This window comes from Apteryx mantelli, chromosome 3, assembly GCF_036417845.1.
Source record: "Apteryx mantelli isolate bAptMan1 chromosome 3, bAptMan1.hap1, whole genome shotgun sequence".
In the NCBI taxonomy this organism is placed as follows: domain Eukaryota; kingdom Metazoa; phylum Chordata; class Aves; order Apterygiformes; family Apterygidae; genus Apteryx; species Apteryx mantelli.
The window spans coordinates 131,718,350-131,734,375 of record NC_089980.1 but is presented as its reverse complement, the minus strand read 5'-3'; the positions used below and the strand labels follow the sequence as shown (position 1 = coordinate 131,734,375).

At 38.7% G+C, this 16,026-nt stretch overlaps 1 protein-coding gene across 7 annotated transcripts in view; it reads left to right on the top strand.

Annotated features, from left to right (window-relative positions):
• Nucleotides 1-16,026, top strand: part of ITSN2 (intersectin 2) — an 83,629-nt gene that overhangs the window by 11,213 nt on the left and 56,390 nt on the right. For all 7 annotated transcript variants that reach the window (XM_067294371.1, XM_067294370.1, XM_067294368.1 and 4 more), the window contains exon 2: nt 2,916-2,979. In XM_067294371.1, the coding sequence (XP_067150472.1) occupies nt 2,952-2,979 (28 nt within the window). In that variant the 5' untranslated portion in view covers nt 2,916-2,951. The remainder of the gene's footprint in view (nt 1-2,915; nt 2,980-16,026) is intronic.

The following is a 16,026-nucleotide window of genomic DNA, read 5'->3' as shown; positions in this document are numbered from 1 at the left end:
GGGACACGGCTGAATCATGATTTAATCAAACAACATAGGTGTAATGTACTTTTAATAAAGATTTTTTGGGGCAATTCCCTCTTGCTTTCAGGTCTGAGGTGGTGCATCCGCATGGCAGGGCGCAGTGTGGCCATCTCGGGCTGCGTTGGCCCAGGCTTGGGCGTTTGGGATCTTGGCATCCTCCTTTTGAGAGGACAGATAGTAAAATGGATGATAACTTGATTGTGCTACGTTAAATGTCTGAGTAGTGTTTCTAATTCTGCTTGAAGCGACCTGTGTAACTTGTTGCCTTACAGACCAGTGACCGATAGCGGCCTGTGTATGGAGTTACCTGTAGCAGGGAGCTAGAATTATACTGGCTGGTGGGAATGAATCGGGACCATCCGTGTTCCTTGGATGCAGAGATTTCGTAACTCGGAAAGGCCTCCACCAGGCTAATACACCAGAGCTTTGATTGCAGAATTGTTCAGTTTAAATTGACTTTAAGATATGGTGTAGTTGAGACTCTAGAGATATCAGAATTGGGGGGTGGGAGGACATTGCCCGTGTGCATAAGCGTAAAATGGGTTACTTTTCCCACTTACACAGCCAGCAGTTGAGAGTTTAGAAAGCTCCATCTGTGTGAGCTGTTTGAATGCTTCAGCAAAACCCAAGAATGCGAAGCCTGACTTTCTCTATAGCCCTAAGTTATATAAAGTATTTTAAAATTATATATAGTAAGATTTGGGGGTGTAGCGGTGAATCAGTGCATTATCAGCCTTTTATCGTTCATCGTAATTACTAATTTAAAAACTAAAGAAGTGGTCTGCAAAAAATAAAGTGTGTTGGAGGAAAAATGAAGTGTGTGGGCTTTAGCAATTGGACTGTAAATCTGCAGCAGGACCTGCACAGGTGGAAGTTTCTGTCGGTGCCGAGCACTACTGGGTTTTGCTCTATTGATTCTGGGGATGTTCTTCAACATCCTACTTCTGTAGCTTAGTTCCACAATTCTCCTTCAGCCTTCCTTAACAGAACAGCTTTTGCAGAGAAACATGTGCTATAGAAACGCTTAATAACATTGGAAGCATTTGCCTGGAAAGCTATTTATAGACTGAAAGTGTCTCATGATAGGTTGCTGGTAAGGCCTGGGAAGCAGCCTAAAAATACCCAAATTCGTTTTAGAATTTCTCCCTTGGAATAGGTGCCGTGCTTCCCTTTTTCCTTCTCTCTGCAGCTGATCTCTGTTATCCAGTGCAGTTGCACTTGCCACTAGTTTCCATTTTCTATATATATGTGTGTGTGTGTGTGTGTGTGTGTGTGTGTGTGTGTGTATATTATATATATATATATATAATATGCACACACACAAACCTGGAATGTCAAGTGTCTTGTCATACTGCTGTGTAATGTTTCAGATAAAATATACATATTATGTTCTTTCCTCACTGGGCAGTTACATATGCAACATAAAGCAAGTTAACTGCAGATAAAATGCTGTTCTTCCTTTGGAGAGGGCGAAGTGTGCATGTGGCTATGATGTTTACAAATGATTTGATTAAAATGAACAGTTTATATTCCATTATAGTTCCATATTAGTTTTTAGCTATTACTTGTAGGACGTGTAAAAAGAGGGTTGTTAACAACTGATCCCTGACGCTTTTATTTCTATTGCCTAAGTGTGTATTAGAGATGAAAAATGGTCTCCTGGCCCCAAGTAAGATATTGGAATGCTTTCCAGAAGAAGTCGCGTGATTTTTGTGCCTCGGCATGCAGAAGTTGGGGCAGAGGGTGCTGATGTTTTTGTACTTATTACTACAATCAGTGGTTGTATCAAGAGGTGAAGTTTGGGGGGTTTTGTTTGGTTTTTTTGGCAAGAGGAGAAGGTTTGGTATCCGAAGGGGGGAGCAGCAGAGGGATCTGAAATGTCGCATGGAGACTAAAATGTCAGAAACGTAACAGTGAGCAAGTGCGTGGCAAAGCAGCTGGTGACAGTTGGCAGTAAGTTTTGAGCAGGTTTTCTCCCACCTTCTATTCTAGTTTTTTATTTTTTGAATTAAAATGCAATAAAAAAATTCATTTTTGTGGCTTCATCCTGAACAATAGTGTCTCTATTTAGAATGGCGGATAATTATATATAAATTTCCATATTCAACTACAATTATTTTATCCAAAGCAAAGACTGTCTCGTGTCGTAGTTCCACATTTGTAAAACGGTGCTTGTGCTTATCCCTCGGGTATGTCTTAAGTGTTAGTTACCACTTTGCAGTTCTGAAGAATTAGTAGCATCTACAGGTAGTCTTGAAATGACACTCACTGGAAAAGTAAAATAAGTGTTAGTACTCTAACATTTCGTATTATGAAAGTTTATTATATTGAGAAGCCTTTAAGTGCTGCTGTTGACTCCTTATTTGGGCAGTAGCCCAAAAAGAAAAGGAATAACTTCATGGTGTTAGCCATGGAAAACAGGCTGCAGATTTGCATGAAACTGGTCATTTTTTCAGAATACATGATGCCAAGAATATTTTCTTCCTAAATTCTGCCTGCAGCGGCTGAAGACAGACAGGTCCGTGCGGACGCCGAGCCCGTCGCCTTGCTGCCCGAGGGTTGTTCCCTACACCATGTGTCCCGGCGCCTTGTCGGCCGTTTGTGTACATTGGGCAGTAGCTGCTAAACAGCTGGTCCCTTCTTCCTTTAAGAACGTGCCGCTAGGTTCAAGACTGCACTGCACACCCTATTTAAAAAAAAAAAAAAAAAAAGTCCCCCCCGCCCTTCCAAACGTAAATCCAGCTTGCTCAGCAGCAGCCTGAAGCCCGGCGTTGTTCGCCGTCGGAAGCGCGAGCCGAAGGGGACCGACGTCCCCCCCCCGCTCGGCGGGAGCGCGGAGCTGCGCTTCGCCCTTGCTGCATTATTAATGGCGCGATGTTTTTGTGTTGCAGATGGCTAAGAGCTAGCAAGGCGTGTTCAGGACCGTGATGGCTCAGTTCCCCGCAGCCCTGAACGGTGAGTAGCTCGGTTTGGTTTGTTTGGGTGGGGTCGGGGGCAGATGTCTTTAAATTTTTTAAAAACGCCGATATTAAAAATAACTGATGGTAGTACCTGCGGCAGTATTATGGTCAGTTTGCTGCAGATTGTTTCCTGTAGCTTCAGTCGTACTGTAAGACTGGGAGAAATTCGGTACAAGCATTGCTGCGGTGTAATTTAGAGTGCAGCTATGCCTGGAGCTCCTAGTAATAATCTCAGATCATTTAAAGGGTTGAGGAACGTGTGTCTATTTTAAATGCTGACTGACTCCAAGGGGGGAATATGCTAAGTAATAGTTGATTAAACTTGCATACCTTTTCTGTTATGCAACTCAGCACAAAATGTGTTTCATCATAATATACTATTTATTTTAAGCCAAATGACACGTGAAACAATTTGCTGCATTGGCTACAAATAATCAAAGTCTTGTACAGAAAATGTAAGAAGTTTCCTCTTAATTTTATGCCCCAGGTACTATAGAAACTTTTGGATTTGTTTCTTGGTGATTTCCTTTCAAAGACAATGAGATGAAACTTAAAAATTGCATGTGTGTGTATATGTGTATGTTGACTATGTGGTGGTCAGTTGGAGCCCTCTATTTTTAAAGCGAGTTTATTTGTAAAGGCACAGGTTGCTATATCTGCTGAGAAAAAAGTGTATCTTGTCTCATTTATCTGTGAAGGTTACTGCAGGACTGGGAGGTCTGTATTTAATTTGGAAGCTCATCACTGCTAAGATGAGTTAGGGTAAATAAGATGAAGTGGTTTTTTATGCAAAAGAAGGATGTTGAGATTTTGAATTGTTTGTCTTAGGGTTTTTTTTTATGTTTGCATAAGAGACTTTGTGGGAAAAAAAATAATTAGTGTGATCTACAACATCATCAGCTTCAGTTCCATCCAGAATTCATTTCACAGACTTAACGATCAGAAGTAAAAGGAGTCAATATAGTATGTATAGAAGGGAAAAAGTTTTAAATATCAGATTTTCTTCTACTTTCTCTGACACAGCAAAACCACATTTTTCTCATTGTCACATTTTAGTATGCTCTTTGCTCCCACTTCTTAAACTCTTCAGAGAGGATCCAGATACACCTTCTTTGCTGTCTCCATGGTTGATTTATGCGTAGTGTTTCGTGTCTTTGTGGTTCAGCTCTGTACTCCCACTGATGGAGGACTGCAAGGGTGTTGAGAGCACTCAGCACATACCTGACTTCTTGAACTCCAAAGTGTGTTAGTTCAGGAGAGTGTTCCTTTTCTTGTTATGAAATCCCTTGGGTGGTACTGGCCACCACTCTCAAAAGGACTATACCGAAAGAAGCCGTTTCCCCTCACAGAATTTTACTATATTGAAAAACTCTCTGAATAAGAGAATACCAGGAATTAGTTAAATCATTTCCCCACACACACACAGAGTATTTGGATGATTGCATGATTTTAGCAGTCATATTTCTTATTAGAATTGATTACATTTGAAACAAGTCAAATGGAAAACAAGAAAGCGTAGTCTTAACATGATTTCTGGATAAATATTGAGCAACCTTGGTTGTTGAAATTGTTCTTTGTTTTTAATCTGTATTCTTCTTTCCTCCTACTTATTACTGCTGTTGTTTTCATTCAAACTGGATCACCTGCATTTACCACTCATTGCTCAGTGGAAACCTCTAATTATGGTATTAGACCTTGGCAGTGACTTCATGCGTTAGATGAAGAGTGAGGTTATGCACAAGGCAACTAAACCATTAGGCATTGCTGCAGCCTGATTACAAGAGAAGAGAAAACTGGCTGCCTGCCACACCTTTTATCAGCAGAGCATTGACCCTTTCCTTTTCTATTCTGCTAGAGAAAAATGGTGTTTTTCTTCTGGAGAGAGAACCTCTTATTCTTATCAAGGTACAATAAACTTAACTTTTAGTTCATTAGTTGCATAAGGCATGAAGTAGTTTTCTGCTTCAGGATTGCTTTTGGCATTCAGGGTTAAGGCTGAAGTTATGTTTATGAGTTGGATAACATGGAGCAGATACGTGTACAAGTGAGAAATTACATGCTACAGGGTGACACTGAATTCAAGAATGCAGGGTCCAAATGGCAAAGCAAGATACTCAGATCATCTCAAACAAGTACAAGTAGAAGATGCCACAACATTATTTCTGAATCAAAGAAGAAAAAGGGAGGTCTGCCCAGGACCTCCAGCAGGAAGGGCGTTTAACTTTGTGTGTTTGAGTTCCAGTTCAGAGATTCAGATTCATGAGGGCACCTTGGGCTGTTGTTCAGAATGTACCTTCGCCAGAACAGGTTCCCAAGGTCCTTGAGCCTCAGCGTGTGGCTGAAGGACAAACTGCATGTAACGCTGAGAAGTGATATATTCTTCTCTAAGTGGCCCATGAAGACTTCAGCTTGTTTGAGGTGTTGTGTGCTCTAGGGACATACGCTCTTGCTAACCACTTTCCTTTCCTCTCTAAAGTGGTGAAAGGATGCAGTGAAAATCTGCAAAGGAGTTCCCTTTGACCCTCCGTTTCCATCCAAGGTGACCTTTGTGGATGCCTTACTAGCAGGCTGGAAATTCAAAGAGGGGAAACAGGGCTTTAAAGAATGCACGTTGATTTTTCTCGAACTCTGTGCATATCTGCCAATTTTTGCAAGTTTAACTCCTATGCAAAATGCAAAGTTTGCAGTGACATTTTATGTGATCAGGCAAGGCTGAGTAATGTATTCTTACATGGAAAGGCTGCCAATTACAAAACATACATCCAGCACCAGATGGATCACAGAGATTTGAGTGCATCTCTGTGGACTCGAGATCGATCAAATAGCCACTCTAGGCAGGTCCATCTCTCCAGTCTGCAAACAAGAGATCAAAGGTTCCCTACTGAGGATTTCACCTTATCCTGTAAGTGTCTGAATGTTGATTGTTATCTATGTGAAAATAATAAGAAAAACCCAGTTTCTGATGGCATATTTTCCTTACATATAGCTTTCCATCTGGACAAAGCTTTCTTCAGAATTCATTCCAAGTCTTGTAAAAGGTTGTATGAGTGGCATTTAGATAAAACAAATCAAGTCTACCTTCAAAACAATCATTATCTTAAAGAAGCAATTGATGTGCTAACCAGAAGCAACAGTTAAAAGGATAAAGGCCTGTAATAGTTAAATTAAGTGGAAATGCATTTTAATCTATCCTTGCGATCTCCATCTTCAACACAAAGTGGGAAGAAGTAAACTCTGCTGTAGGATGCCTTCTGTTACTGCTGGAGATCTGCTGAAAGATGTTGCTGTCCTCTGAGCTCCCCTTCTTCTCTACGTGAGAATTTTTCAAGGTTTAATACCCACACTGACCCTGGCTCTTGGTCTGGGGAGAGATTTAATCTTGACAGTCTAGCTGGAACAAGGAAGGCGGTATTTGCCGATCCATATCTTTCACATTGTTTCCTTAAGTACCACCAGTATTCTTGGGCTGCACGTTGTTGTTATTTGTACTTCCTCTTCCCTCCTACTGCCTGTTTCCTTTGATATAATTTCTTGTGATGCAGCAGGAAAATAACGTCTGGTAAACTGAGGTGCAAAAAGTAGTACCTGTAACTCTTATTTGACATCTTTCTCAACCTCTACGAGTCAAAGGCGATTTTATGCTTCTGTGAACAGAGTTCTGTTTCATGTCCCTACACCGAGGTGTCTTGGTGACTAGGTTAGACATGAATGGATTGAATGAGGTCATTGAAGGCAAGGGTAAAGTGCTCCCTGGTTTCAAGTTGTGCTGCATCTTCTCTGTTTAAAAAAACAAAACAAAAAGGCTGTCTCAAGATCTGTTGTTCAAAATGTTTTGATTTAGGAGGAACCCTGGTCCTCACAGTTCAGCTAAAAACTATATGAATGCAACATGACTCTTTACCTTGTGTGCATCATAGATAAGGGAACTGTAGGCTTAGATGTCAGCAAGTATAGATAAGGAGGCTAAGCTGAAGTAGAGCTTACAACTAAAGTATCGAAAGTGGTTCTCCCACTGGAAAGGAAACAGAGGTGGTGAAGAAAACGATATAGATTTTCTGTGGCCTTAATTTATAAAGTAATCCTCCTCTCAGTTTTCAGTGAGCACAGTGATGTCAGCTGAGATAGAGCAAAATTCACATGCTCAAGTCAGAGGGGCATCCATCTTCCATTCTCAGGCTCTGAAAAAATACAGATTTGCAGTTGTATGTGCCATATTAATATGTTTTCTTTAAACCTAACAAGTCAAGAATCATGTTATGTGACTGTGGAATACCAAGTGTATTATTAGTATTTAATTGTGAGGATAATCTGATTCACATGCCAGACATCAGAGGAAATTTTGGAAGGAAGATATAATTAGACATGGAAGGAAATGTTAAATGAAATAAATGCAGCCAAGTTTATTAAAGGACAATATGCACCTTTCTTCAACGACTGGATTTTGTAGATAAAGTATGAAAGATCTCGTGTTTGGATTTTAGTAGAGCATATGATTTGTAATAGTACAGCATGAAACATTTCTAGTTACCTGGAGAAAATGGCAATAAGTAGAGGAATAGTAGGATGGGTAAAGAAATGATTACAAGGGAGATAAATACTAGACTAAGAGGTCTAGAGGGCAAGGAGATTGTAATAGTGAAAATCTTCATGGCTTGTTATCTTGGGACCAGTCATATTTGTTACTATTTATGCCAGCATCGTTAGTAAAAAGCAAGTTTGTGCTGGTTAGATTGGTTGATGACACAAACTTAGGAGTCATTGTCCAGCCAGAATTACACAGGATGAACTGGATATCATTGTCTGATTAAATTTCATCCCGTTTCTATTATGCTCTCCTCAAATAGCTTATTAGTCATACCTTTATGGGCTAACAAGATTTTTTGCTGGACATTGGGAACTTGGCACTTGGCTATGATTAAGGAGGAAGACAACCGGATGTGTCAGATGATCACATAGTAATTATGTGATTTGAGGAAAAGGAAATACATCCTAAGATGTATCGGGTGAAGTAAGAAATAGTATATGCTGTTGTATAAGGCCCTGGTGAGACGACATCTGGGATACAGGGTAGAATTTGGGTCATCCCCTCAGGAGGGGAAAACCAAAAAATGTAATAGGTGCAGAAGTAGACTTCAGTGTTATCCAGGAGAAACAAATTAAATATTAAGGAGGACTAAAGAGATTGGCTTTGTTAACCTACCAAAATAAAAGCTTACATGGATTTTGTGCTTTTTTTTTTTTTTCATTTTATTTACTTTACAATAAATAAATTTACTCTGTATTTTTTTATTAGGAAGGTAAACATTAAGGAAGGAAAATAACTTTTATTTAAAGGCAATGTTAGCACAAGGTTAAACAGGAATTAATTGACCGTTAGAGTAGGTAGGTTGGAAACTAGAGCAGTGCTATCAGCAGTGACATTCTGTGACATAGTGGAAGCAAAAAATCTGATTGCCTTAAGGTGGAGCTTGCAGTTTGCGAAATAATTAGTGCATTATAGTTTCTTGGAGCAGCAGCAGTGTGAACATGGTGACCTTGGAAATTCCTTCTAACCCAATGCTCCTAAGAAGTAGAAAAAAAATTAGATAGTAACCTAGTGGAGATTAGTGTTTATCTTCCATCTGTTAACTTACTTTAAGCCTATAACCACTTTGTCTTGCTAAGATTTTGCTTTGTTAATGTTATGTGTTAGTTTATATAAGGTAAGATTACATCTAGCGGAGAGCCAAGACATTTTAAATCTAGAACAGTAGTACTATAATGTAAGCTGCTTTATTCATTTTGGGCATCAGTGAGACTTCATAGTGATTTTACTGTTCTTCAAAGCATATAAAACAGAAGAGATGGGTTGCAAAGATCTACATGTTCTTCCCAAAATGGATCGAGAGCCTGAAGGCTTAGCTGAAGGGACACAGAAATATAAATCTACCACATGGCAGAGCTTCAAAGGGCATTGACTGTTAAAAACTTCACTTCTTTGAAGGAAGGATTAGCGCAAAAAGTTTGGGAAATGTACTACTATGATAAACCACTTCTTATAGTTGTTGTAACTTAGGGCTGATTGGCATTGTCACGTGGTACCTCTTTAACGTCTACTAAAGACCACGTCTTCTGTCATCATCATGACCCATCCACTTTGAACAGTGCGTAGATAATATTAATTAGTATTGGCAAAATGAGTTCAGGTTTAGCCCTCTAATTGTTATGGCAAGAGTAAACCCATTTTTAGGTTTGGCCCATTGTCTGTCAAATGTATTTATACTACGCTGTGTTACTTTTAATTAGAAATCTTTTAGGTTTGGGCTTTTCAATATACTGGATCAGTTCTTTAAGACATCTGTTGTTTTTCTTATAATTGAATAGTAACCTTAAATCTTAATTGAGAGAGATGGTAGGGGTAAAACACTGGAAAGCTTAAAGAATACTAAATTAATGTTCAGGTGACTAGGATTCTTACCAGGTAACTTCAGAGAAGACATTTCAATAATTTCAAAATGTTTGTGGTCTAGTTGGTAGACCTCTGTGTGTGAGTCTCAAACATGTAAGTTAACTGAAATCTAATGTTGTTTTAGTGCTATTTATTGACATCGTTGTTTAAAAGTTATATTTGACTTAAAGTATACCAAACATATACATATATATATATATATATATTTTTAAGCGCAATTCCCATGTCTTCCTCTACCCTTCATCTCATAACCATAATTTTGTCTTTACCTGTGATTGCTGTCTGCAGCACAGTGTTTGTTTCTTTAGTAAACACATTTTCTGGAAGTGTTGGTTCACTGTTACCAAAGACCTCTTCCAGTTTGTGTGGATATTTGTATAACAGTATGGGAAAAAATTGACTTTATTTTCCTAAGAGTTACAGGTATTTGCTATGCAACAAATGATGTTGGTTTTGTAACACTGTATTTCACAAGATATCTTCAAGCTTTCGGAAGAAAAAAAAAAAAAACAACACAGGTGTGAGTTATGTTTAAGCTATTTCTTTCTAATGTGGATGATGTATATGGGAATGCCAGCAGCATGCCTCATCTTATTTCTCACATTTTATATTCAGATTGGATTAAGGAATAGGTGGCCAGTACTTTTTAACCTGGCTTGGAAAAATAACACCCACTAACCTTATCATTCTGAAAATTACCCACTGTTGCCAGGATCTGTGCCTCTCCTCTGAAAAAGCCTAGAATTAGAAAAAGAGAATGGAGAATGGTGAAAAAGATGGCCAAAGCGAGAGAATGGCTTCTGTGTTAAGGGGTCTGAATTAGAGTTGTTCAGAGAAGAGACAGCTGAGTTGAGGATATGATAGAAGCCTGTAAAGCTATGGTAGTATATAAAAGGCGAATAGGAAAAGAATATTCACTTGTTTTTCATAGCAGAAAAGGAAAGCAGTACCCAAAGAATTTCAGGTTTGGGGATTACTTGTCTCAAGATGCTTTGGAATCAAAAGTTGCAAGTACCTGGAATCAGAATTTAGGGAGGAAAGATCTATTCTGTGGCTAGCAAATGCAGTTGGCAAGGTGCCTCTTTTGGCTCAAGAAGGCTCCCAAATTGCCAGTTTCTGAAAGTTAACAGTGAATACCTATGGAAGAACTCTTATTATTCTATTCTCTAAGTAGCTGCCATGAGCCACCGTGGAGACAGGATAAGGGACTTTTGTTATGACCCGATACAGTAGGTCTTATGTTCTTAAATTAAAAATTGTCTGCTTGATTTATTACACTTAAAATTGAACTTTTTAGTGCATTGGTAAAGTAGTATTGTGTATGTACTGGATATAGTTGGTAGGCTCTGCTTATTAGTAATTCAACATTATAATGAGTCCTGTTTAGGCAAACTGGTTTATTCTTACTTCTGTTACCTTTGTGTTTCTTCCAGCTTTCCCTGCATGGTTTCTTTCTATTAGACCTAGCATCATAAAGAGGAGGGTAACAGGAATGATCAAGGATGTGGAACAGCTTTCACTGAAGGAATGATTAAATAAACTAGGACTTTCAGCTTGGAAAAGAAGCAGTTGGAGTGATGGATACGGTAGACACTTGGATTCTGTAGATGATTAGGTTTAGATGGATTTTCCGTCTGTTAACAGGCTACGACTCCTGATTCAGGAGCCACACTGGAGGCTGAGAAATTATTCTGGGGAAGTATAACCACGCCACTTGCCTCATTCTTAAATTCTGTGGTAGGTGTTCGCTGCTTGGAAGCAGGGTACTTAGCTGGGTTTTTGGTCTGAACTGGCTTGGTCATTACTGTGTTTTATTCCTAAGTTATCTCCTAATGTATTTTATTTCAGAGACCAGGAAATGCCTCTTTTTTTTTTTTCCTTCTCTCCCACTCTTCCTGTGTATTTTTTCTATTCAGTTGTTCTTCTCTTTTCCTCTTCCCGTTCAAGTCTGTCCATATCATAATGCTGCTTTTTAAATATATCCCATCAGCCTTCCTCTTCATCCCAGACTTCCTCATCAAGTCTCCTATTTTGAGAACCTGAAAAAGTCATTTTCACTCTAATAGCCAGAGAATGACAAGAACTATAAAAGTTACTCTGAAGAATGTAGTATTCTTTGAACATAGTTCTGCTCTGATTTTTATGTCAGTGCATGCTATTGTCGGAGAATCATTTCGGTTACTTCCCAGCATTTCAGGGTTCACTTTGCGTCCTCTTTTCTGATATTTTACTGCCTGCATTTCTCCCCAAGTTAATAGATTTACTAGCAGCTGCCGATGGAACCTGACCTGAATCTTATTAGTTTTGCTACATTCCACAGAGATTTGCTAGACAATAATTAAACAAATTAGCCTTTTGTAATTTATTAATTAAGTTGTCGGCTCTTTGCAAATGCTGAAGAGCCGCAGCAGCAATGAAACAATCCTTTTTGAGAACTGGAAGACTTTAGTCTAAGCTCTGACAGGCTTCCTCCTCAGCCGTAATGACTAAATCTTATTTCTTCCTCGCTGAATGCTTTGATTCTGTACAAGGTGGCAGGATTCACTCGGGAGAGCTGCTGACTTGCCCTAAACTGGAGGTCCAGGTCCCCTCATGTTGAGAAGGAGGGCTGCAGAGTTCGAGGACTGGTAGGATGCTGACGTTAAGAACAGACGGAGGCAGGTTTTGCGGCCGGGAGTAGGAGAGTTTGGCAAAGGGTGCCCATTTTATGTCTTGATAGTGTTGCTTGCATAGAGCTTTTCATACCTCCCCGTGGAAAGGCTCTTGTTGGTGTGACTTGAAAAATATGATCTTTTCCCTCTTTTCATCTCTAAAATCCATCAGACAGTATTAATACTGGGCAAATACATGGCAATTTCAGTTGCTAGAATAATAGACTTGTTTCATGTGCGTCAGTGTTAGCAACTCAACAAATACAGGTGATTTCAGTCAGAACTGTGAAATGGCGTTGACTTTCCTGAACTGGCAGAAGATACTTAGATGTGAGTGGAGAGCAACTTATGTTGTCCCCATTGAATCTGGATGTGGGGAAGGTTTAGGTTAAGACAAGTCTGTGTGCCAACTAATTCTGCAAGAAAAAGGAAGAGTTAATTTGCTTTCAGAATGAAGTACTAGCTTGCAAATATTGTAGGTTATAGTAGTTACAATTTTTGAGAAATAGGAATCTGGTTTCATAAAAACTTTCATAAAATACTGTTGGATGAGTTGTCACAAATACTACAAAAACTAGTGCAAAAGGTAGCGTACTGAGGTGCAAGTAAGAGCGCTGTCACTTTTATGTATGTTTCATAGTATATTTTTACACTAGCGGAGTTCTAACAAAAATTCTTAAAAGGCTTTCATTTACCTATTTGAAAGCAAAATTGCTGTTATTTACTGTGCATGTTTTGTTTTGTTTTAAATATTCTGCTTGCTTGGTATATTGCTTTATATTCCAGTTGAGCATGGCAGTAATTTGATTTTTTTTTTAAAAGAGCTTCTGAAAATGGGTCGCCATAACGAGCCAAATGATTTTGTGATTTTTATGAAGTATAGAAATATTATCCCATTATTACAAGCTGGTATTTTAAGTGCTTTGGAATCCTCAAGCTACACTGTAAAAGAAGCCTTAATTCAGAAAACAAGTGTTCTATCTTTGCTGTTAGCATACACTGGAATATTATGTATCTTTAAATTGTTTTATGGATTATACTCAGTTTAAAAGTAAGGATTATATTTATACATTGAGATCATTGCATGAGAACTTTTAATGTTCTTATTTTACAGATGAATTTGATATATGGAAGTGGGACTCCAGTTACTGTACCATCAAACAAATTATTGCATAATACAGAGTTCTGCTTCTGTTTCACAGGGCACATGATTAGTTTATATAGTCCCAATATTTGATTTTAGTGAATTGTTGAACCTATGGATTTCTAATGCACCAAAATATCTAGAAATCGTATATGTAATGGGGAGATTATGAATTATGCCATAACGTACGGGTCTGCTCCTGTGGTTGTGCTTCTGCAAGCACGCTCTGGAATTAAGCGAGCGTTTCTTGGCCAAATCTGTCTGGCCCTGCACTTCCCTGATGCTGTTTGACAGCCTGTCTGTTTATAACAGTTATTTTTGAATAGCACAATCGGAGACATTCCAAAATGTAAAAAAAGCATATTCTTGGCTTCAGTGGGCACATTCTTATTATTGTAGTGAAAATCCAAAGTCGAAAGGGAAACATGGGAGCCCTTTTCCTCTGTTTAACAGAGCTTTAGTTACAGGTGTTTCCTTTTGACTACGTAGATGCATCCATCAAGGAAGAGTAGACAGCATTTTGGGAGAGGTGATCAAAGAACACACACAATTCCTGCCACAGAAGAAGCAGTTCATAACGTGTTTACACTCCTAAATAGGAATAAATGCTTGATATTGGTCAACGTTTTCTCCTGCATTCGATAGAAGGAAACAGCATAAGGAGGAGAGAAATCCTGAAAATAGCAAAAAGACTAAAGAGGAATTTGGAGTTTTCAGAATCAGGGTAAATGTTCTGTACATATTAAAACTTCTAACGTACCCAACAGGGAGGAAAAATTAGAAATATGATTCTACTTTTCAGTTGTGTGGAATCCTCAGTGCCTTAATGCCCCTATTAAATCCCATTTGAAATAAGTGATTCTGCGATAAATGATTATCTACAAATACAGGCAAAGGAAGACTGGAATTATTAGATTATCCCAGGATGTCATGCAGCCATATGAGAGAGCTGCTAAGTAATCTCACACCAAACAGTCCTCTTGAGTCTACCAATATGAGACAGTAATGCAGTTGGTGGTGGAATTACAAGACCCCCTGTGTTGTGCAGCTTCAGGCAAGCTGCCACATGCCTATCTTGAAATTTTCCTGTCTTTAACATGGGATAAATATTTACTTAGGGTCATTATGGAGCTTTAATGCTATTTTTTTGATGGTTAAAAAGGTGGTGTATAATTACGAATCCTTGCGACTTGTGTGTACAAGGAACGCTCTTCCAATTTAGGTTTATTATCTCTGTGGAATTAATTAACTTTGTAGCTTGTAGGAGCCTGTTTTTGATTGCAGAAGAACAAACAAAACCTATCAGCAAAAACACACACAATCTTTGGAGAATGTGAGAAATGTCTTACAATTTTCCACAAGTGAAAAGGATGCTTTTATCATTTTCACTAATGATACTGGTTTCTATGCAGCTACCTCTTGCCTATGGGAAATACTAACCAGTGGCAAAGGTTTTACAGCAGCGTTTTCAAGATCCTTTACTTTTTTTCTTCTAGGAATGCAGTTTTTCCTCCTCCTTTTTCAATTGCAGCTTAGCCTTTTAAGGAGGGAACAGTGCTTGTTTCCATTTCATGTTGGTGGCCTGTCAAAGCAAGTCCTTTACTGTTTTCAGAAGATTGTCAGTCTGATGTAGTGTTGTAATGGCATTTGAAGAGCCATCATGCTGAAGTCCACGATCCTGTCATAACCAGACCCTCATGTGCTCCTCCTTCTGTTTAGAATGAGCTTACAGGAGCAGAAAACGTTGTCTGATCCCCAGCATAGTTGCTTATTTCCAGCACTATGTAGGTATGAGTGCCACCACATTGAATTTACTATAATATCTGTTATAGGAAGGTAAGTCGGTATATATTTTGTCATCTTGAGAGAAGTCTTGAAGGTACTTTAAATGAGTGATGTGTAGCACTGGATTGTTTGTGTCTGTCGTCCCGCATGTTCTTTTTAGGTAGGTAGAATCCACACTCAGAGTTCAGCCTTTCTTGAGTTTTGACCCCTGAAAATGCAATGTGGTCAACTACAGTGTTAGCTTCATTCAGGTGGATATTTCACATATGAAGTTGGGAAATAGCAAAGTAACCTCTCTTGAAGAAGAATGATTTTGAGATTTCCTCTTCTCAGAGAGATTCTATTATTTATTTATTTATTTATTTTCTCTCCTGAAGGGGCTTGATCAGGTACAGCTTTCAGGAGAGAAAGCCATATTGCGTCATGATTCTTCTCCCAGAAAAATGCCCTGGGACAATGGGCATTTAAACACATTCTTTTTAATTAAAATACTACTCTCTGGAGGATTTTCACTGTCAAGAGGTAATCATCAGAAAATTTTGATTTTTTTTTTTGATGGATATTTCTGAAGAATACTTTGTGTTCTGTGAGACAATAGATTTTTTTACCACTTTTTTTTTAAATTCTATTTTAATTTAATACTATTTTATTTTATCAGCGGTGTGGCAAACTTTTAATGCATCTTATGCACCTACTGCCAGCCAGCCTGTTTCAGGATGCCAGATGAGACTTCACACAAACTAAACCACATCTAAACCACCCAAAAATACCAAAGGTTTAAATTTTTTAAAAGCATTTCCAGGCATCAGTAGTATGATGTTGTTTGGAGGTGCGTGATAAGAAGTGACATGGAATTGGGGCAGAATATATATTGCAGCAAAGATTCTGCTGGCAAAAGCAAGTCATCAACTTGTAAAGAATTTGAGAGAGCGAAAGCGTTTTATCTGTGAGGTCTTGGCTTTAGAGAGCCTACTTGACTGATTTATATGAAGATGAAAACCTTAAAGTATGCTC